The sequence below is a fragment of the Triticum aestivum genome, chromosome 5D (genome assembly GCF_018294505.1).
Source record: "Triticum aestivum cultivar Chinese Spring chromosome 5D, IWGSC CS RefSeq v2.1, whole genome shotgun sequence".
Lineage (NCBI taxonomy): Eukaryota > Viridiplantae > Streptophyta > Magnoliopsida > Poales > Poaceae > Triticum > Triticum aestivum.
In genome coordinates this window covers 492,558,867-492,582,142 of record NC_057808.1, presented here as the reverse complement: position 1 = coordinate 492,582,142, position 23,276 = coordinate 492,558,867, and the positions used below count along the sequence as shown (strand labels likewise).

The 23,276-nt window shown below is 41.5% G+C and overlaps 1 protein-coding gene across 1 annotated transcript; it reads right to left on the bottom strand.

Moving 5' to 3' along the window:
* Window positions 1–1,025: 1,025 nt before the first annotated feature.
* LOC123123114 (trafficking protein particle complex subunit 8) lies at window positions 1,026–13,945 on the bottom strand. Its single transcript, XM_044543559.1, has 28 exons — window positions 13,549–13,945; window positions 13,342–13,436; window positions 13,166–13,265; window positions 12,617–12,721; window positions 12,375–12,537; window positions 10,965–11,085; window positions 10,810–10,872; window positions 10,368–10,448; window positions 10,209–10,300; window positions 9,974–10,124; window positions 9,537–9,623; window positions 8,702–8,821; window positions 8,461–8,592; window positions 8,276–8,373; window positions 8,085–8,208; window positions 7,898–8,005; window positions 7,534–7,675; window positions 5,969–6,073; window positions 5,802–5,865; window positions 5,607–5,679; window positions 4,557–4,733; window positions 4,368–4,478; window positions 4,040–4,207; window positions 3,796–3,951; window positions 2,919–3,152; window positions 2,631–2,789; window positions 2,306–2,406; window positions 1,026–2,216 (listed from the first exon to the last, which is right to left on the bottom strand). The coding sequence occupies exons 1-28, from the start codon at window positions 13,706–13,708 to the stop codon at window positions 1,688–1,690; spliced, it is 3,819 nt and encodes a 1,272-aa protein (XP_044399494.1). The 5' UTR covers window positions 13,709–13,945; the 3' UTR covers window positions 1,026–1,687.
* Window positions 13,946–23,276: the final 9,331 nt, after the last annotated feature.

Sequence of the window (23,276 nt, the reverse complement as noted above, 5' to 3'; positions counted from 1 at the left end):
TTCGGTTTGCACCTCTAGTTCTATGCTTGGTGGGTTTAGTTGTGTGTGTTTTTCCTGTTTGGGCCGAGCACCCTTCTCTTTGCTTTGGACCCCATGCTCATGCCTCCTTGCGTTCATATCATGTGTTGTACCCTTTGTTATTGTACTCATTCTCCTTTCTTCTATCAATGAAAAGATACGCAAGCTTTGCGTATCCGCGAAAAAAAATTGTTTTAGTGTTAGATACCTTCATATCTAGAAGAATTTAAGACAAGTAATTCGGGGCGGAGGTAATACATAGTTTCGGTCCTTTTGAGGATTTTCCGAAAGCTGCGAAATAAAATTAAGAGAGAAGGCTAGGATGCGAGTGAGCGCAGGGTCTCCATCTCCCACAAATGGTGTTCCTGTCGTCCCGTTTGCACGCCTACCCCCACACCACACTTGACGAGGCAGGTGACTTTGAACATAGACCCTCTCCACTGCTGTCTTGACTCCCGCTCCTTCACTGACTTCAGCCCTTCCTCCACCACCACTGATCTCTTGCAAGCAAATTCTCTCAAGTGCTCCGTGCATGCGTCGAGTTTTCTTCTCTTGGAAATGTCTGGCGTGTCGTTAACCTCGCAATCAAGCATGGCGCTTCATGAAAATTAAAACTCATCTGCTCGTCCTCCTAACGAATGCATCTGAAAAGGGATCGATCGGATCAATACTAGCATGATTTGATAGAGTAATGCATGGAAATGAAAGCAGGTGGTTGTACTAACTAAGTCAGGCAAACAATTTTGTAAACCAAAGGGAGCTAACATAAAGGTGGAGGACCATATTGTCTTTCAGCTTCGGTCAGGGGCAGGCCGTGTTTGAAGGAGAGGGGGCGAAGAGAAGTACTACTCCTGGATGGACCTGGAGAAACTCGAGGTAGAAGCTGGTGCCTCCAAATATGTGGCTGTCCTATCCAGGAACGCACTAGTCAAGCGTGAAGTTTCCACTCCCTCAGAACAGACCGTCTTGCTACTTTCTACTTGGACACCATTTAAGAAAGGCGATGATCAAAAGAATTCACATACTGGAATCATCTCTTAAATGTGCATAGCAAAACTGTGATTATGATTACACCAAGTCAAAACGTTACTGCCCAAGTATCACGACTGGCCAAAAATCCTATACATACAACAATACCCAGGCAGACATGAGCTCAACCTATTCATACAAAAGAGCAAGAAAAATCACGCCGGCATCAACAATTCAACATTTAGCCGAGGTACAATTGTCACCCATAGAACAACAGTTTCAGGAAGATTACCTAACCTCCTCGCAAAAAATGATACAGAGAAGGATGTACAAGAATATCATCACAGCTATAGGATACACAAATTTCTGTCAGCGTTCACCGCACCCCAATTTCATTGACAACAACGGTATATATTGTCTAATCACCTGAACTATCCTCATGATTCATCCTCAAAGGGCTCGTATAAATGCATCAGTACTGAAGCTGATAACAAAAGAATCCATGTATATGGGTGTCCTATATCCACTCTGGGAACTTACAGGGTACATCTGCACTTTGCCTGTCCGCTAGCTTGGGGTTGGTGATATCGTACATCTTCACTCGGCCGCCACAGGACAAGCTTCTGCACTAAACTACATGCAGGTTTTTCTGTGCTGAGCTTCATGAGAAGTATCTTTATCATCATTGTAATGTAATTCATCAGGCGCCTTGAAGAACATTAACATAGAAAGGATACCCTTGGCCACCACCTGATGTCACATTTTCATCCACGTGTCCACTCTCAGATGAATGCACTTTCCAGTGCAGCTCATATGTTGAAAAATTGTACGTTCCGGGTGCAAATATGCACACTTTTAGGGGAATTTTAGCAGAACTGTCAGGTTTCAGATCAACTTGAGCGGAACTCAATGAACACCAAACAAACGGTGAAATGCTTTCTGATGATTGTTTCTGAGAATGTGTCCCCTTCGTGCTTGCGATGGCTTTTATGTCGTTTTCCAGCGATACGTCATGCCATCCACCCTGACCACTGGCAGATTCATGTGAAGGGGCAGTCTGGCTTTTCTCTGCCATACAGTCAGATGTAACCACTCTCACGGTAGTGTTGTGTTTTGAAGAATTGTGAATCACCAGTTGGATGTTAGCCTCACAGCATGACTTCGAGAAATCATGAGTAATTGTTCGAGGTCCTTCCATAAGCCACCAAACAGGATTTTGGCTGAGAGCACTGCAAAAGCAGGATCAATATCAGCATATATGTTCAGGACCATCAAAAGCAACAGAGTTGTTACACTGTCAGAAGGTTCTAGCACTTGCCTGCAGTGGCAAGTATGATGAGAGAGCAGTTGTTCTGACTTGGAAGAGTTAACAGCTACTGCCTTTGAGATCAGAATAAAATCAAGTAGACCACGTGGCACCTGAAATGAAGTCGATACATAGGTAAGCATTTGATTAACTAATGCTAAAATTTAAATACGCATACAGGAAACCGGCCACTGGCCCCATTTCGATCCAAGTGTTGTTGTGTCGAGGTTAAAGCTAAAGGCAAAAACACTACCCAGCTGGATAACACCGGGAAACAGCAAGAAAACAGTACCGCCAAGTGGTTTAGAATGGTATTACAACCTCAAGCAGCACTCACCTTAGCTAACTTCCCTTGTTGGTGTCTTTCTTGATAGTGGAAATCAGTGATAGGAGTCCGAGAAACATCAAATACATCAGTACTAACCCCAGGAGATAAAACTATATCACTTCCACAGGAACCGTCTGCCGCCTCAATACATGAACTTGTACTTAAATCCTGGAAATAAATAATGCATGGAGAACCATATCAGATATAACGGGCATGAAAAGAAAAAAAAGAAATGGAATACATAGGACTCAAAAGTGTCTTGTATTTGATAGCTTGTTCAAAAAATGTGTCTCCAACCTTTATCTTGAAGAAGCATGACACAGCTTGGTTTGCTGGTATTGTTTCCACAAAGCTGATGGAATCACGCGAGGGTAATGTTGAAACTGCCCATTTAGTGCCGACACATGACAACTGATTAAGTGCAAATGAGTCTGATGGAGTCTTGTTGATTACGTCCATTCGCACAATATACTCTTGCAATCTTGATGAACACATACTTATAGCAAAGGATACATCAAGTGAAGGCAAGACCTGTAAGTAAGAATTGTTTACAGACAATTAATAGATTCCAATTCCATATATATCAAGAATTGTGTGCAAAACATACATCTGCTAGCTAAGCAAATTTGAGATTACATAATGCAACAGTAGCATCCAAAACCACGGTGCCATTTATATGGGTAGTAGTTCTACAGACCTTAATCATGGGAGTACAGAGTGCTATAATGTGAGATTGAAAAATAACATATAATCAATCACACATCATACTAGCTTCCTGTATTTTGGTCCAAAACATGACAAAGATTATCTGAAATCCAAGTCTTGGGACCACCGCACTTCTATAGAACTATTACAACTTCAGAACAAAATTAAAATAATCAGTGGCATCAAACAATGAACTCAGACTTTCAGAGCACATTGGATTTCTGGCGAGCAGCCATAACCCGCCAGCCATAACCTATATTTGGTAAACCAGCTGGCACAGTGAGGTTTTAGGGATTTCCGTAAATCTTGCCAACATATCTCATTAGATCAATTACTGTAGAAAACTGGTGCCCCAAGAAGCAACTGGTGCAATACTAGTTCTCAAAACATGATTCCAAATAGAATATACTGTGCATGTGCACTAAGGTAAATAATAAACATAAAACCCAATATAATATTGCCAATTTACCTCCACATTGTAATGCATGCGCAATGTGCGATATGGAATGTCAGTGGTACTCTCCATTTCATAATAGAGAGACAAATAAAGAGAGAAGTTTCCAGGAGTTGCAGCATGAAACCAAATAGGCCAAGAGAATGTGGTGCCACCTTGAATTTTAATTCCCTGGTAAGAAAGGAATGTAAATATTGTTAAAGAAATCGGTAACACATATCAGATTAGTAAAACAAGACAGGGCCTTGAACCACCTCACCTGAGGAAATGCAAATAGCGAACCCTTGACATTTTCCTTAGTACCTTCGGATACAGTATTGCTGTCTGACTGCACATGCTTTCTTAAGCACTGTGGGAATTCAAGGTCAAGATCTGATGAATCACCCGGAATTACAAACCTTGGATGGCTAATTTTCATTTTTATATTCTGCATAGCAGGCTTGGAAATGGTTAACATACAAAATGATGCTACAAACACACATATATTTCAAATTTATATGCACATTTCTGAAGAACTGAGAAATCATTTGGTCATTATGATTTATTTAACAGGGCAAAGAAATAAATATAAGGATAAAAATTAGGACCTTCACAGCATGTTCTGATTGGTTTCTCAGATTCAGCGTGAGGAGTTGTAAATCACCAGTAAATGCTTTTGTTGGCAAGCACTCAATATATCCTGTAAGTTTAGGTAAACCCTGGAGGCAAAGAACTGACAATTACTCGCACGTCACATGAAACAAGTATTTGAAAGAAAAACCCAGACAAACGAGAACCTTGATAACAATCAGGTTGGTGTTCAAAGAACGCCGAGCCCCTCTTTTCCCTTTCTTGTTTTTCTTTTGTGTAGCCACTTCGAAGTACTGATAGCCTACTACTGAATCTGACAGAGTCCACCTTATCCCAACTAACTTCAGAATACCTATAACTTTTGGAGTCACTTCAAGTTGTATCTGGTAGAATTAAAAGGGGTAATTAGCCATTTAGAAAACTATGCACATAAAGTTATAACACTGATATGAAGCAGCTCTGTCAAATATAAATGAATAAAAATAAACCAATTCCACATGTCACAAAGGGCAACAAATTTGCCGCCCAAAACTTAATACACATATACTACCAAAATGTTTAAACTACGAATAACTGAGGCAATGGTCAGTGTAAGTATTACTCGCTTGTTATGATTTCCATTACGGTTTTGTTTTAATGTCAGGGTTCACAGTCAAACTCAAAAATGAGAATAAATCCAAGGAAAGGCTTATATATCTGGCTCAAAGGAATATAAAGCAAAAGCAAATAATATAGAAACTGTACATGAGGCTTGCTCTGCACTAGCTATTACAACACCTTCATCAAACTACTATTTGGGCATAATAAATAGAACCATCCTTGGTTGGATCCACAACAGCACACCACACCAATAGCAAATAAACCGTTATAGCTCTTCCTGTTTCCTATGTGACCTTCTAAGAAATATACTACCTCAAAATGTAAGTTATCTTTGACTTTTCACAGTCTCCAATGCACAACTTTGACCATGATTTGCACTTAATGATATTATTCTTACATGCCAAATCCTTATAATCCTGCGTATATTAGTAGTCAAAGTTTTAAAACGTTAAACACACACATGCTAATGAGACTTATAATTTAGGAAGGGTGAATTATCTAATGGATAGTTAAAAATAATATTTGTTGTTCACATAGTAATTTGGATATGCTATATACAGGTCTCGAAGACCTTTTTAAAGCATTTTTTACATGACAACGAATACATTTTAGCAAGATTCTTTAAGGCACCCGGATTAATGGCTAGAGATGCTTACTCTTTTGGTTTCACCTCCTCCTAATACAATGTCAAGCTTCGATACCGTAAAATTGTTTCCATCACTTTCAAATCTGCAGCAATCAACCAGAAACAACAATAATGGTGTTCAGAATCTTCGGAAGAACCAAAGATATCTACATAAATAGACCTCAATAGTTGCGGGGGGGGGGGGGGGGGGGGGGGGGGTAATTACGTTGAAATAGAGGGCTTTGTGCTAGCTATATCTTCCTCGGCAGCTGTTGTTAATGCACCAGTCTCTGCATGGCAAACACAACCCATCGGTGAACAAAACAATCTCCATTATGGAGTCCTTAAGAAAGAGATCTTCTAATCTCAGAAAGAAAAATCAAATACCCCCACCTGAAGCATTCAAATTGGTGGAAAGCTGGCATAAAAGGGAGATGCCAGACACATTGACGGAAATTTGTAAAGGATTCTTCAGCTCAACGTTCAGTTTTACTGCCTCTGCAACCAATGAAATCAAGGATTCAGAACTACAATATTATGAGATGCTCCAAGTGTCTTTACAGCGATGGTATCAGATTGCTACATCCTAATTCCCGTCGACTTGTCTCTGTCTCACCCTTTGCTAGTTAAATAAATTACTAGCAACGTATTTTTAACTTCTAAGCTCCCTAGAAATAGGGAACTCTCAGCATTCCGGGCTGCGGGTTCGACGTGGGCATCACGCTCATCGACCGGACATGTTTTTACCGCCTTAGCCTACACACCTCGGTTACTCCTGTCATTCTTCCGGTGTGTTTTGGGTCATGGGTCGTTGTGTCAGCTGCGTCGCAGATCAGGGGAGGGAGGAAAGGATCGTGCTGTGGGCTGCGCATGTGGGGTGATGTCTACGCTTCCTCATGCTGTTGTGCTCGCTTTTGCAGGTACCTCCAGAGCTTTCTCCAAAATAGTTGTGCCACTGGTGTGCGTCGGAATGATCGGTGTGCACAGAGGACGCCATTGCCGCTGACCTAAGAACTAGGGGCAACTGGATATTTCTGGAAGGACACAACAGTAATACAAAATGAAACAAGCAAAGTGGTGCAGCGTCATTTGTGTATAGAGTTTGTTGGGCCAAACCAGTCATATTTACTGGGAGTGAAGCTGGTGGCAGCTGCCCGACCGTCGAAATGTGGGCTCTTCAAGCATGACTTCCAATGGATTTCACACCGCGACCACCCCCACCAAAACCATGGAAACAACGACACAAAAGGTCCACAAGCGAATAAACAACCAACAGATAAACCCTACAAAGGAAGCAGCATGGGAAAGCACATGTCTGCTTCTAGTATACTTGCCCGACTGGGCAGTTAGAATCATCAAATGGTTATTGAGCACTAATGAAATGAGCAGAAGATGAACTAAACATATCCTTTTAGTTATGTGATTCCTATATGTGTAGGTTTTTCATTCAAGTGATGACCTGTCAGTCGAAATAGTCGGCATTAGGAGGGTAGTGGCCACTTCTGCCCAGTCAAGCCAGTATTGTTAAAAAAAGTGTGATTTTTTTCGGTAACAGGTCAGAGTAAAAACTATGGTTCATTTCCAAGTAATTTCACACAGGTTATACATATTTATATAATTGAAATGAACAGATGGGATATGTCTAGTTCAAACTAATATTTGAGTGTAACAGCACAAACTACCACATGGAGTCGTGCTCTGCTGGATGAGAATATGCAATTGGTAACTACATGTCATAAGTGGTTGTGGCACTGAACCTTGTTGGGCTGGTAACATGCTAGCTACCCTCAAGTTCCTTGAAAATGATTGGTCCGTGTATTTGCATAATTATACTCAAATAGTATGATATACCACATTTTCAAGATGCAGTTTGTTGAGGCAACTATCAATTAACTCAAATCAATCGATTTTCTTACAGGCAGTTGTACACCTATTAATACAATGATAACAAGATTTACCTCCAGCAACACAAACACATGCCTTGTTATTTCTAAAAGGGGAAGATTTTGGCTGAGTGTCGAGCCAGTTAGTTCTAACAACAGATGACGATGGGATCAATTCTTCTTCCAGCTCCTGCCAAATGCTTTCATTAACATCAACCTGTTATACAAGGTAGCTGATACAAGTTAGAAGTGCCTTCATTTTCAATCACACAAGCGCAAACTGACCAAAGACCTGGTTAAAGTTAAGAAAAATGATAAATGCATGGCAGTGTTTGATCACAAATTGCTCTGGAAACACCACAGGTTCAATCTTTGATTACTCCAGAAATGAAATGGTGGACAATTAGAAATATGAATGCTATAGTTGTTATGACATTACATCTGCATTTGATGCGTAAGTGCGGTGATCTTCATTTACAACTCTGAGTGATGACATGTTGAAAACAGGAAGTTGAAGCTTGTATACATCAAACTTTTCCCCTGTACTCTGTTTACAAAAGAAAAGAAAAATTAGAATGGAAAATTTGGTACAGCTGATGCAAATCATAACTGAGTTGGTCAATAACCTGAACAAAATGGAAAAAATCATTGAGGAACATGCTTTGCGTTGTCAGCGACTGATGGCTACAAGCAATAACCTCCAGCAAGTGCTTGATAGCTACATCGAATATCCCAAGGACTCCATACCACCTAATTCATACAAGTGTCAGAGATAGTTTACAAGCAAGGACAAATGAGCAGAAAATCATGCAAGTACCTCCCAACATTAAAATGTACATGATTGTTGATGTAACTCCAAGGATTTTGTTTGTAGACAAACAGAGCATTTCTGTATGCCCGAACAGCATGTTGTTTCTGCACCATTAAGGACGAATGCTCATTGTTAAGTCAAGTACTGTAGCGTCGCTAAAATGTCACTGCAGTGGAGGAATTAATATACACCTGATCAGACAAGTAGTAACTATTGCCAGCTAAGATTAGGTGAAATCCATACTTCCGAAGCATACGTGGACTTGACAACAAATAGCAACAAGCAGCTTGCTCAAGCAGCACAGCAGAATGCAAGGAAGGTTCCTGAATAGTAGAAGGTTCCATCATTCATAAATGTAACGAACTGAAAGAGAACTTAAAAAAACTAGAATAGGCCATTCCGCATGGCCATTCTGCATGCTTCTAGGTATACCTCATTTGATATGCGGAAATAAACAGTTGATGCTTCCCTATGTTGTCCTCGTGTTTTAAGCATTTCTGCCCACCAAAGGCCACATCTAGTAGCATTTCTCTGACCAGATGATCCAATTCTCTGCAAATATGAATACTTATTGGTACTTTGTATGAAGAAGAGCAAGACCAGACAAGTGAAGAAAAAAGAACAACGATAAATTCAAAACCAACTAACTGGAAGAATCGAAGTAACACATAAGAATGACAATCTCCACTTGAATGGCCCAACTGCTTTAAATTTCTTTCTATCATGCAAAATGCAAAAATATGCATCTGGCTAAATTCAGAGTTCAAACTTCCCCTTCATTATGCCCATGGCCCTACCACCTATGGGCGCACACTCCCAAAAATAACAAAGGGAAAAGCACAGGCCTTCTGTATATCTCATGATTTCACAAAAAAAAGGAAGGAAGTTTTAGCATATTTATGGCTGGTTTGGCATGTCTGGTTTGGGTTCTTGCTTATCTGTTTTGAAGAAATTTTAGTGTATTTATAGTTGTTATTGACTGCTTTGTGTTGCTGAGGAACTAGAAGACGAGAGTGCCAGACACATATTTCCAGATTATTTCCAGATGCATCTGAAATAGAGTAAAGTGTTTCATGCAAAATGGAATTAGAAATCATTTTTCCTATGTCTTCCCACTTTTCAGATTCTCTTTTTCTCTGAAGAACACTGAGGACTAGGGCCACTAGCATAGAATAGAAAAGATGTATCAATCGATCAACAATGTTAAGCAATAATTATTTGTTCATGTGTGTAAACCTAAAAGTGGATTTCCAAAAGAAATAAATACCAAATATGTAGTGAAGGCATTTTCCATGCAATATTCAGCATCCTTCCTTGACTGATCTAACATGAAATAGCAAAGTCCACTCATCTCCTGCAAAAGACGCAAGCATACATCATAGGAGTAAATATCTATTATAGATAAATAGCGGGCCATCACAACAAAGTCAGTATCAATTTCATTATTCACCAGAAAACAGTTCAGAAACTCTGCTACTGTGAAATGAATTTGAAAGCATATCATCTGGTCTATCGTATAAGTAAGGCATAGCCTCTTGTCTTATGGTAAAGACTATATCTTGATTTACTGAAACTACTAAGCAGGACATATCTCTTTAGAATTGCCACTAGCTGTGCCTTTAGTTCAAACCCAAAATCATTATACATGATGACCATGTACCCATGCATAAAGTACTTAAAAATAAGTTAAGGAAATTCAAGCACCTGAACACCAGCAAAACGCTTCCAAGCTTTATCAAGCTTATAATCTGTCGAAAGTAATCTGTAATTGGACAAGGCAAGCTCGTAGTCTCTTAACATGAAAGCATAGTCACTGAGAACTCTGATCTGCGACTCTATGGAGGTGAATGTATACCTGTTGAGAAAAATAGTGTTACTGCAAAAGGGCAGATTTGAAAAGAATAAAATACAGTAAAAAGTGTCAAGCATAAATACTTACATTGGGCCATTTGCAGCTTCTGGGACATCATCTCTCTTTCTCCACCACAAGTTCTTTATCTGATTTCTAAAGCCCTTTCTTGTTGTGGCTACCTAGAACGATACTGAATTTTATTAAACAATACATTTGAAAATGGTAAAAAAAAAACTAAAAACATACCTGCTGATTGAGCACACGGATCTTTTGCTCCATGTAGGGAATGATATGATTAGAAGCAAAATCTTGCATAAAATCCTTTATCTGATAAAGAAACAGCAGTTAGACTCTTAGCTTGACCGCCAGTTACAAATCTTAGCATGCAAAACTAAAGCCCGGAGGATGACCTGACCTAGTGCTAGAAACTAAGAGAAAAAACGATATGACCTCCCTGACATTAATTCCTATGAAAACCTTGAATCAATCGACTAACAAGTCAGTCACTCACACTACTGTCAAAAGCACAATAGGTCTTCAACCCAACTAACAACATTCCTAATTGAACTGGTGAGTTGTTAGATACTGTGAAAAGTTGAACAATGCTTTATGAAACTTTATGTGACAAGACAAGCTTAACAGAGATTGGAGAAGCAGTAACTTGCTATTACTCCAGATGCTGCAGTACCTCGTTCAAATCATCCATGTTAAGGAAACAAGTTCCTTCATGATTGTGCAAGCCATGAGCTTTCTGCAGTTAGTCAAGACAAGACTATAAGTAGATTGCATACCTGCACAACTACGTAGACATGAACATAATATTAAATAACTTGGTGCACTTACATAGGTTGACCACGAATTATCAGCATCACTGCCATCTGCTTGTGTAGAAGAGTTAATACTCAGCAATTTACAATCATTCAAGCCAAGGGTGGTCCTCATTTCCGCTAAGATGTTCACAGCTCTTGACAAAGGAAGTAACACGGGTCAACCAAAGAATGTACAAAATCAGAACTTAATAAGAAGACACGGCAAAATCAGCAAATGACAGCAGTAGAGCAAAATTATAATTAAAGAAACAATGTACGGAATCCATTTAATATCACACTATTCAAGTGTGATGCACTTCCTTTTGCCTATGCGAGCAGTTAAAACATCAGCTATTACCTTAATTGCATGTTTCAACTTAGATAAGCATAACCTTGGGATGAAATAAGTAAGTTATTCTAAATGGGGCTTATATGGCAGCCTTGGGCCCTATTTGGCAAAGCTTAGCTTCTTCAACAAGCTGGCCTAATTGAGACTCTTCAGGTTCCCCATACGAATGGGGCTTAAAACTTTCCCGAGAAGGCACACTCACCACTCAGTTATGGGGTCTAAAGCTTCTTGTAGCATTTAAGATTATCAAACGGAACTGCCCTTCAACTGGGCCCATAGCTGCCAGATGAAGATAGAGCTCACTATTCCAAATAAAGGTAAACAAGCGGACACCTACTGCACCCCTAAGTGCTCATGTGTTATGTACTATAGCTTTGAGTGAAGCCCTATATGCCATTTAAATATTATATAATGGTTTGGGGTTTGTTCTAATTATAAGAATAAATGCATTAAACAACAAAACAGGACTTCATGTTCACATAAATATGTGGTTGATGTTGTTAATAGGTGGACATAAGAGGACTTGGTAGACTCAAGAGTTGAGAGCTTAGGCAAAGAGTCACACAAACTAATTAATTGAAGAAGCCTCAAGTCCTGGACTACCTTAAAATACATTGAACTAGGGATGTCAGACTTTCTAACATCAGTGTGAAGAGAGAGCAGTCTGAAAGAACACAATATATAAGAAAGCTCACATCATTGACGCAAGTTCACAAGATGTTTTTTCACTTCTGAAAAATGTTGGTGACCATTTAAGAAGAAACAACACTCACTTCATTTCAAAAGTAAGTTGTATCTTTCCTGCCCAAATTTATGCTTCAGCCACCAATTAATCCAATCATATTTGGCTTATATTATACAAAATTGACACCATTGGATTCATAAACTTGAAAGGACATTCTTATTCTATGATTGTGATTTTGCAACTACTAACAACGTATTGTATGAGATTTATGGTCAAAGCTAATATTTGGACAGTTAAAATGTGCCTATATTTTGGAACACATGTATTACATGTTAGCATTTCTCAATAGTTCATTTCACCAATGCAAGGAGGAGAGTGTGTTCCCTATTATGAGGAGAAAGGAATAATACATCTCTTGTGGTCCATCTTGTTGTTCATGAAGTACAAGATAGTGCTTCAGAATCTGGGGATCCATTATGCCTTCATTTAAAAGAGGAGGCAACTGATTTGCGTTGAACAGATCAGCGAATTTGCTAATTGGCTCTTTGTCCTTTGACGATACCACTAAAAGACCTGTTAACAATTATCAGAGTATGAGGAAGAAAAGATTCTGCAAACAAAAGAAACCTAAGAGTAAAGAGCCGAGACTCACATGCCACAGGGTGATCAAATGTTTCATGGTCTGAAAAGGACAGTGTCCGTATTAGCTCTCTGTTGAACTTCTTAATCCACAATGGGCACAACTCAGCTTCAGGCTCTGAAATTGTAGCAAACATGGAATTCTATGTAAAAACAATATGGAACCAATAAACAGCAAAGACCAACCCTATGACTGAACCACATGGATATAACGATCCGCTTGAGTAAGACATCAATACGACCAAAGCATTCATCAGCCAATTAGATACATCAGATAACCAACCAAATGGAGGTTGACAGCAGATTGACACAACAAAACTGGCAATTTGAGCAACACAAATTGTGGCATGAATGCTCGCCATGTGCGCTCGCTGTAACATTTGGGGATAAAGGTTGTGGCTGCTCATTAAAGGTTTCTAACATTAAGATTATTGGAAATATTTGAACAGATTAGCAATCTGGCTACTCTGGTTATAGTCCCTCATTTTACTCAACATAGAAATGTTTCTTCATAAGGATATCACATTATGATTGCATACAGAGGCAGTGCAAGGGTTCTCACTATTGAGTACATCTTTCAACTGTGGCGGATCTGAAAGCAAATCCGGAAGAGCCTTCTCGTTGGCCTCGGAAACCACCAGCTTAATTCTCGCATCCGCAACCTGTTCCAACACAAGCATGGTCATCATCAACAGTAGAAGGCATCTACAAGCATACAGCACATTCCACAAGGTTCACCTCGCAGTCCTGCTTCCGGACATCCGACGCGTACACCATCCGAATCTTGAACTGCTGGAGCCTGTAAGGCTGGTCACTCGCTGTGCGAACGGGCACTGCTCAAACCGACACACGAAACACTGCGTGAGGTCACAGAACCGAATCAAAACGAAATGCGAAAAGCATTGCAGGGGATCAGCTGAGGCTGGCGTCGGGGAGGCGCATCACCGTCGATTTTCTTGAAGAGGGAGAACGGGGAGAGCATGTCGACGAAGCTGAGGCCGCTCTTGCGGCACGCGGCCTCGGCGAGCGGGGTGGTCAGCACCATGACCACCGGGGTGACGTCCTCGAGGAGGAGCCGCCCCAGGTAGCTCCGGAGCGGATCCATCCCGCCAAAACCCTAGCGGATCGAGCGGGGCCGGTCCGAGCGGCCGGCGATGCGAATTGCGTGATGCGGGGGCGTGGACGGGGGCGCGAGCTGGCTCTTCGTGGTGGGCGGCACAGCTTGTACGGGGTCCCCGACGGAGGGGAGGGGGGAGGGGGGTCGCCGGAGAGGTCTGCGGCGACGGCGAGGCGGTGACGGTGGTGGTGTGATCTGGAAGGGCGCGAGGTAGGGGAGAAGACGACCAGTGGGCGTATCGTATTGGGTTGGGTTTGGGTAGTTAGATGGACGGGCTGGATACTTGGGCTTCAGAGGGTCCGGTCTCCGGTGGTATACAAGGCCAACGGCCCACTAGATTGGACTCCACCCTGATCTAAAAAAAAACTCTCCAAGATTATTTTATTTTCCTGTGAGAAGATCGGAAGTAAGATGATTAGGGAATTCTCGCCGCCGCATCCTCAGCTTCGGAGCCCGTGGCCGGCGTCCGCGCACAGCCGCCTCACGTTCAGACTACTTGCTCCGCCACAACACCAAACCCGCTGCCGTTTGTCGATCGCCCGCGCTCCGTCGAAGCTACTGCACCTCCCAGCCCCTCGACCCCGGCCCCGGTGGTACCACAGTCCGCTCAAGGTCGCCTCCGCGGCAGTTCTCGCCTCCGGCGTCACGGGCCTCACGGCGTTAGCCTACTACCGCCCGTACCTCGACCTCGAGGTCGTGCCGTACACTAATAGGATTCATGTGGTCGTCCTCTCCCCCCAGGCGGAGCGCGAGCTCTGTGTTCCCCGCTTCGCCGCCGAGTCCCGGATCGTCGACCCGCTCCACCCCGACAGTGTCCGCGTCCGCCGCATCCTCGAGAAACTCATCCGCGTCGCTCACAAGGATGCGCAGGATCTGGATGACGGGACCCGAAGAAAGCAGCAGGGTAAGAAACCGAGCCGTCTGCAGCCGCACGCGGGACACCTCCATGGGGTCAAGTGGGAGCTCATCCTTGTCAAAGATCGTCGGGTCAATGCAGGCTGCGTGCCCGGCAAGATAATGGTCACCACCGGATTGCTCGAAGTTCTCAAGACTGACGCTGAGATTGCCGTTGTTCTTGGCCACGAGGTGAGGTAGCTAAGGCTTAATACCGGATTAATGAGTTCAATTCAAACTCTCATCCATCCTGCCATTATTATTTTTCTAGTTGGGCACATTATTGCAAGGCACAAGGCGGACATTGCCAAGCAGGATTGGTTTCCCACTCTCTTATGGCGGCCTTTCTTTTCAATGTATGTCCACCTTTTGCATTTTCACATGTTCTTGTTCAAGTTAGCTACTACTACAATTAGTTAGTAGCCGAAGGTAGACATACAATTAGTTTAGTACTACATTTTCACATGTTCCCATTTCTCCGACAAGTATTTTCGGACGGAGGGAGTAGTATTTTCTTTAGAGCATCTCCAACGGCCGCACAAAAATCTCGCGCCCAATAAAAGTTATAGCGCGCCACTTTATCACTTTTAGTGCGCCGGGACCAATATTGCTTTATCAGACGCCTAAAGACGCGCGTCCAAAAAGCGGACAGTGCAAATTGTGAAGCGCGCGCAATCCGGAGCCCAAAATATGTTGCGCACGATAGCGTTTTTCAACGCGCGCCCAAAACTTTTTAGCGCTACAGCTTCTGCTGGAGCTGTTGGGCACCCAAAAAAACGATATTTTAGTGCGCGGAGCTCTTTTTGGGCTCCTGTTGGAGATGCTCTTACAATGTTGCACTCTCTAGGAAACTAGAGATGATACCGGCGCGTTGTAGCGAGAGTTAGATGTAGTAATTTCCATGAGATTTTGCGGTATGAAACTTTAGTATTCTGATTAGCAATATGAGAATTTAAAATGAAACACATATAATTTAATATATTTGATTATTATATAGTTATAGAAAAATTATTTAATATAAGTACCATGCATGATGCATGTTAAGGTGGGTCTTTTCCCATGCATGGAGCATGTTCAGTTGGCATGGTTGCAATGTGTTTAGAATTAAATTTTGTGAGGCGTACATGGTGACATGATGAGTTGTCATAGTTGCATGTCAAGATAATTAAGTTAGTACGGATCAACTATTTAGGTATAAAAGATATAGAATTTCCATATGCACTTGTAACTTGCAAGGAGGCCTAATCTCCATGTTACTCCCCAGTTCCTAAATATAAGATGTTTTGGTAGTTCAATTAAACTGCCAAAACGTCATATATTTAGAAACAGAGGTAGTATGTAAGTACAACTTTAGTTGTTTCTAAGCCAGCCTTTTAATTAGTCATTTGTCAGTCCCCGAAATTGCACATCATGAAATCTCAATCAGCAAGGAGAAAAAAAATTGCATACAATTTTTATAGCGTGCAGCTACCTAGTTTATGTTAAATGTAGAGTCAACGATCATATTCCTATCGACAAATGTAATTTTGGGAAGACTTGGAATTTCTCGGTCGACTAGGTCCTCAACTGACAAAAATTTAGAAAAATGGCACAAAAATATCAAACTAAAATAAAATATCCGAGATCAACAGACAGTAGACTAATTTTATAGCGGTACAATGAAAATATGCATCTTTAGCACAGTGTGCCATGCCGGAGGAGCTTGCTTCTTGCGACATCAATAATAAAGGGCTCTCCTACATGTGGTTCAACGTTAATCTCTTGCTAGTGTACTGTATTATCTCTTCGGTCATTATTATTATTAAGTTGGTTCGACCCTTGTGAGTTGGTTTAATTCAGCAAGTCTTAGGTTCGGTTCACCTTTGACGGTTTTGCTTACGTTTGTAGGATGGAGATAGAGGCGGATCATATTGGAATCATGCTACTCGGTGGTGCAGGTTTCGATCCAAACGCAGCCCTTGTGGTTCTCTGGAAGCTAGCAAAGATTGATGCTTTAACAAAAGAGGAATCTTTAGTGTCTCCATATCCTTCATATTTAAAAAGATCGCAATATTTGTCTCAACACAAGGTTGTGCAGAAGGCAATGGAATTATACAAAGAAGCTACTCCAGGTCAAGGCGATGACAAGCAAGCTGGCGACGGTGAAGGTCTTTCTTTCTGAGAATCCTTGAGAAACCAGTGCAACATTGTATCAACAAGATTGAAACGAGGTTTTGGAGGAATATCAACAAATTAAACTGCATGGTAAGACCGAAGCAAATGAGGGAAATGTTACCTGATGTCCTGCAAGTGCACATGGTTGATTGTAGTTGCTTTCGCAAATTGAGACTATCGATCCCACGAAGAGTTGAAGAAATGGTCGTTTGCCTCTTGTAGATGTTTATTGTGTTGTGACTGTAAGTTATTCTTCGATTCCAAGCAAGAGTGCAATGGCGATGAAATGGTGCAGAGTGTTTGTGAGCAAAATACTAGAGTGTGAAGCAATCCTATATACCTAATAGAGTGATCCCCATTACTATATTTATCTTGAGACATGCAACCTATCCATCTCATCACATGTGCCATGTTAGTAATGTCATCTTTACCTTTTTCCCAATTAGCTTTCCCAACACATCACTTTGCTGGCAATTTTTTTTTTGCTGAATCGTTCTTCATGACGCACTGGTTTGTTTTCTATCGAATGCCCACTATGTTGGGCCCGACCGCACAACTTCCTTTTTCACATTAGTTCAAAATCACTAATTGAGGGATACCCCTTTCAGAGTTCACTCCCATCTCCTTTGCTAGTGAGAAGTGGGGCACCGCATGTGCGGCACTGATGTCTACTACACAACCTTCTTCTTGTAGACGTTTTTGGGCCTCCAAGTGCAGAGGTTTGTAGGACAGTAGCAAATTTCCCTCAAGTGGATGACCTAAGGTTTATCAATCCGTGGGAGGCGTAGGATGAAGATGGTCTCTCTCAAGCAACCCTGCAACCAAATAACAAAGAGTCTCTTGTGTCCCCAACACACCCAATACAATGGTAAATTGTATAGATGCACTAGTTCGGCGAAGAGATGGTGATACAAGTGCAATATGGATGATAGATATGAGTATTTGTAATCTGAAAATATAAAAACAGCAAGGTAACTAATGATAAAAATGAGCACAAACAATATTGCAATGCGTTGAAACAAGGCCTAGGGTTCATACTTTCACTAGTGCAAGTTCTCTCAACAATAATAACATAATTGGATCATATAACTATCCCTCAACATGCAACAAAGAGTCACTCCAAAGTCACTAATAGCGGAGAACAAACGAAGAGATTATTGTAGGGTACGAAACCACCTCAAAGTTATTCTTTCTGATCGATCTATTCAAGAGTCCGTAGTAAAATAACACACAGCTATTCTTTCCGTTCGATCTATCATAGAGTTCGTACTAGAATAACACCTTAAGACACAAATCAACCAAAACCCTAATGTCACCTAGATACTCCAATGTCACCTCAAGTATCCGTGGGTATGATTATACGATATGCATCACACAACCTCAGATTCATCTATTCAAACCAACACAAAGTACTTCAAAGAGTGCCCCAAAGTTTCTATCGGAGAGTCGAGACGAAAACGTGTGCCAACCCCTATGCATAGGTTCATGGGCGGAACCCGCAAGTTGATCACCAAAACATACATCAAGTGAATCACGTGATATCCCATTGTCACCACAGATAAGCATGGCAAGACATACATCAAGTGTTCTCAAATCCTTAAAGACTCAATCCGATAAGATAAATTCAAAGGGAAAACTCAATCCATTACAAGAGAGTAGAGGGGGAGAAACATCATAAGATCCAACTATAATAGCAAAGCTCGCGATACATCAAGATCGTACCACCTCAAGAACACGAGAGAGAGAGAGAGATCAAACACATAGCTACTGGTACATACCTTCACCCCCGAGGGTGAACTACTCCCTCCTCGTCATGGAGAGCGCCGGGATGATGAAGATGGCCACCGGTGAGGGTTCCCCCCTCCGGCAGGGTGCCGGAACAGGGTCCCGATTGGTTTTTGGTGGCTACAGAGGCTTGCGGCGGCGGAACTCCCGATCTATTCTGCTCCCCGATGGTTTTAGGGTATATGGATATATATAGGCGAAAGAAGTCGGTCAGGGGAGCCACGAGGGGCCCACGAGGGTGGGGGCGCGCCCAGGAGGGCAAGCGCGCCTCCCTGCCTCGTGGCCACCTCGAAGCTTCCCTGACTTCAACTCCAAGTCTCCTGGATCACGTTCGTTCCAAAAATCACGCTCCCGAAGGTTTCATTCCGTTTGGACTCCGTTTGATATTCCTTTTCTGTGAAACACTGAAACAAGGGGAAAAACATAAACTGGCACTGGGCTCTGGGTTAATAGGTTAGTCCCAAAAATAATATAGAAGTGTTTAGTAAAGCCCATAAACATCCAAAACAGATAATATAATAGCATGAATACTTCATAAATTATAGATACGTTAGAGACGTATCAGGCACCTATCGTAATGAGAGATTTTTATGGGATTTATGCCCATACATAGGGAGAGATGGGTAGGTTTATGTGTGTTTTTTCGATAAGTGTAGGTAGTCAGTTGTAGGGGATTAGTTGTAGCCTTTTCGGTAAGTAAGAGTATTGAACCCAATGAAGAGCTAAAGGTAGCATTAATACTCTCTAAAGTTCTACCAACCACTGATACAACTCTACGCACACTAAACATTTGCTTTACCTAGGAACAATAAATAAATTCTACTTTTGCGTGTATGAAAAGATAACTTGGCAAGATAATAAAGAGCCCGTAAATAAAGTTAGTTGTTGACTTGTAAAAGAACAATAAAAGAAAGGATTGTCCCTAGGAAATTGGATATGAAATGATAGTGATAATCATATTGGAATCAGGCTACTCGGTGCTGCAGGTTTCGATCCATGCAAAGCCCTTGTGGTCCTCTGAAGCTAGCAAAGATGGATGCTTTGACAAAAGAGGAATCTCTTATGTCTAGATATCCTTCATATGTTAAAAGATCGCAATATTTGTCACAACACAAGGTCATGCCGAAGGCAATGGAGTTGTACAAAGAAGCTACTCCTGATCAAGTCGATGACGGTGAAGGTCTTTCTTTTCTACGAGTAGAGACGGGTAATAAATTTATATATTTCATTATCATAACAATCAAAATACAAGCATTTGTTTTTGTTATCACTATTTTTAATATAACATTAATTTAGGAAATTCTAGGGATGTGTCTCACAATTTTGTTTTTCTTTATGCTCTGGTGGAAGTTAAACAATTGTTTCGCCCGGTTTGAACGGTGAGTATTCTCGGGTACACATTTTAAGACCTTCGACACGGAGTACTCCTACTAACAATATATATTGCTTATGCGGGATGAGTATGAATTGAAAAAGAAATTTTATTGTACTTGCTCAAATATTGTGCGAATAAAGCTAAAGACAACATTCATAATATTGTGCGAGAATTTCTTAAGCGCATCAAGTAGAGCTTAATTTGTAATGGATATTTAGTTGGATCATCACTCTGTATATATGCATCGTCAATTTGCCTTTCTTTCATCAATTTACATTGTAAGTGAAGTGGGCTTCAATTATTACCCGATTGTGCCCGTGCTATCTTGTCTCTACATGTAGAATTTAACATGCATTATGTTACACTAGTAGACAAAGGGCCATTTGTCCCGGTTGGGGAACCGGGACTAAAGGGTCGGTACTAAAGCCCTATACCTTTAGTCCCGGTTCTTACACCAACCGGGACAGATGTGCCTCCACGTGGCCGCTGCGGCGAGCCCAGGCAGGAGGGCCTTTGGTCCCGGTTGGTAGCAGGAGCTGAGGTTTTTGTTTTTTTGAAAGAGGGTGGTTTTGGGGGTTTTGGGGGGTTAATTTAGGGTGTTAGCTAGCTAATAGAGAGGAGTGTCCTCTCTTATCTCTGTGCTTGGTTTACCAACGCTACTGATATGCCTAAACATGGCTTAGATTGAAGTGAAGGCAACATGTGGTGCATGTCGAAAGTAATACTAATCCTAACTTGATCAAGTTTGGATTAGTACTACTTTCGACATGCACCACATGTTGCCTTCACTTCAATCCAATCCATGTTCATTTCACCCACTGATATATAAAAACTCTTCATGCTCGCATCATGCATCATCATAATAACAAGTCCTGCTAATCATCATCATACAACTTCTACTCGTTATTAATAATAAGTCATACGATCATCATCCTCATAGTCATCGAACCAACCCAACTTAATTGTTCTTAGCATATGATCATCAGTATTAGGTAGGACCTAAATACCCTCTTTAAGGTAAAATAGCATAAAACAATATAGGCCCTGACTCTCCATTATGGAGAATGGAGATCATCCTGTCTCCAATTATTGCGCTTCGCTTCCTTTTGCTTCCAAGAACCTCCTTACGACTGTCCATACATTTTTTCCATTCTTTGATTAGCATGTGTTCACCGGTTTTAGAAATCCGGTATGGACAGGTGAGATTCGTAGGATGACCTGGTTGTATGTTCAAAACATCAAGGCGACCATTCTGATACATCAAATGAGGCACACAATCCATCAGGATTTTCTGTTGAAAAACATAGTAATAACTCCGTAGTTAGCAATGATGTACTAGTTTTAGAAGTATGCAAAAGATGCACGGATGTCGTAATAGTACAAAGTCTTACCAGGGTATCTCCATAGAAGTTACCGTGGTTCAACACGTGCACTAGTGGCACGTATTGACCATAATTTGGAGGAGTATCATAATAGGTATTGTAATTCTCAAGGTCAGTACAAAATGCGATCAGATGATTTTTCTCCTGATAAGTTAATTCGGAGCCATCGGTGTAGTGGGTTTTGTCTACCATCTTCTGCACATTGTTTGAAGAATGAAAATAAGCTGCCAACTATTTTCAAATAAACAATATAAATTAGCTAATAACTATGTTTGAGAAACTCACATAGCGGTAGAATTGGAAGCGTATCAACAAGGACCCAAATGTCCATATTGTCTTGCTCGATGTCAGGATCACCAAGATCCATGGTGACAAGCATATCCTCATAAAAACCATACATCTTGCAAAGTGCTTCCCAATTTGGGCAACCAAAATGGGTTACGCTCTGAAAATTGTACAGATTTACTTCAAAATCCATACCATGATGGGTCCTTAGGTGAATTTTCTTTATTTCGAAACTTTCATGGTCTTCAAAACCCATCCTCTCCAAGACATAGCGTCTTGCATGGCATGGGATAAGCTAGTCGAATTGTAAAAGATGAAAATTACACGTTGAAATAGTTGAAGTCGTGCTTAATTACGAAAAAAACACTTGTCGTCGTTGCGTACCGTTTCAACATCGAAGGTCTCCTGGAGCTTAATGCTAAAGTGTCGTCTTCGTCCAGGTGAGAGCACCTGTCGCATAGACCTCGATCGTCGTTGCACCAGGAGCACTCCCTCGGGAGACTTTCGTCGTCCGAGTACGACATTTCCTATGTTCATAATTCAAAGATTAAACTTGTATAATTAAATGTATGTACTACAAAAACTAAATTATAACATTATTATTCATCACGGGTTGACTATCGGTCTGTCGAGTCTTTTCTTGAAAACTCTCAACTCACGTGGTGTATATATTCGACCGTCGGTGATGGTAGCTCCTCCTTTCGTTCCCGAGTGCATTACACCAAATTGTCTAGCACACGGGAACGAAGGAGAAGCTACCCCCACGACAACAGTCGGGATTCTTCGTCCTCTCATATATGGTGGAGACTTGACAGACTTAAAGTCAACCCGAAATATCGTTTAATTATCTTTCTAAAAAAGGACATATCGAGCGCCTGAAATTTGCTGGAACATAAATATACATGTTTTTATCTACATCATATGAGCATTCAAACTTGATGGCCATTACATTTCAATGGCTGAAAATATGAGCAAAAACATTTCAAAATATCTTATAGGACTCATATTGACATGGAGATTTGGCTGGTCTCACCTCGAGGTCGGAGGGGGGTCGGTGACGGGGACGACGGCGGGGATGATGGAGGGGGCTCCTAGATTTCTGCAAAAACAAAAACCCTATAAGCTATCAACTAATCAAATGCATACGCCTTGCATAGTGCTCTCCAATTTTAGCATTCAAAGTAGGAGTAGTTTTCCAATTTGAGCATTCAATAAGCAAAACCAAATCATAAAATAAATTTTATTCAAATTAGCATGCATTCAATAAGCAAAACTACATCATCTCTTGCGTCCGTACATCGTCGAATATTATCACTAATACACCTCGAATAGTATCATACATATAGCATCGCTAATACAGCTAGAACCGTAGCGCCCGACGGGTATCGGCGCGGGCGGTGGACACCCAAAAGAAGGAACCATCACAGGATCATAGCTCCAGTGAGATCCCTGAAGAACTTGCCAGGTATTGTCGAACCTGCCCTCCAACGCAACCATGTAGCGATGGACGTGCTCGTCCTCCTCGCTGACATGGTGACGTACCACCTCCGCAGTGTCCGGAAGCCTCGGCACCGTCACTGGCCCACGCGACCACACCAAACAAGGTTCGGGTCAATGACAGGTTGGCTCCTCACCAACCTACGCCCCCCGGAAGGTAGCACCTCCCAATACCAGCCCGGCG

Excerpts from the sequence above, each read along its gene's own strand:
- LOC123123114 (XM_044543559.1), bottom strand. The coding sequence starts at position 13,708 with ATGGATCCGCTCCGGAGCTACCTGGGGCGGCTCCTCCTCGAGGACGTC. Across the intron at positions 10,125-10,208 it reads GAAGCTGCAAATGGCCCAAT|GTATACATTCACCTCCATAG; the intron begins GTAAGTATTTAT and ends TTTTCTCAACAG. Across the intron at positions 8,822-9,536 it reads ATGCCTTCACTACATATTTG|AGAATTGGATCATCTGGTCA; the intron begins GTATTTATTTCT and ends TCATATTTGCAG.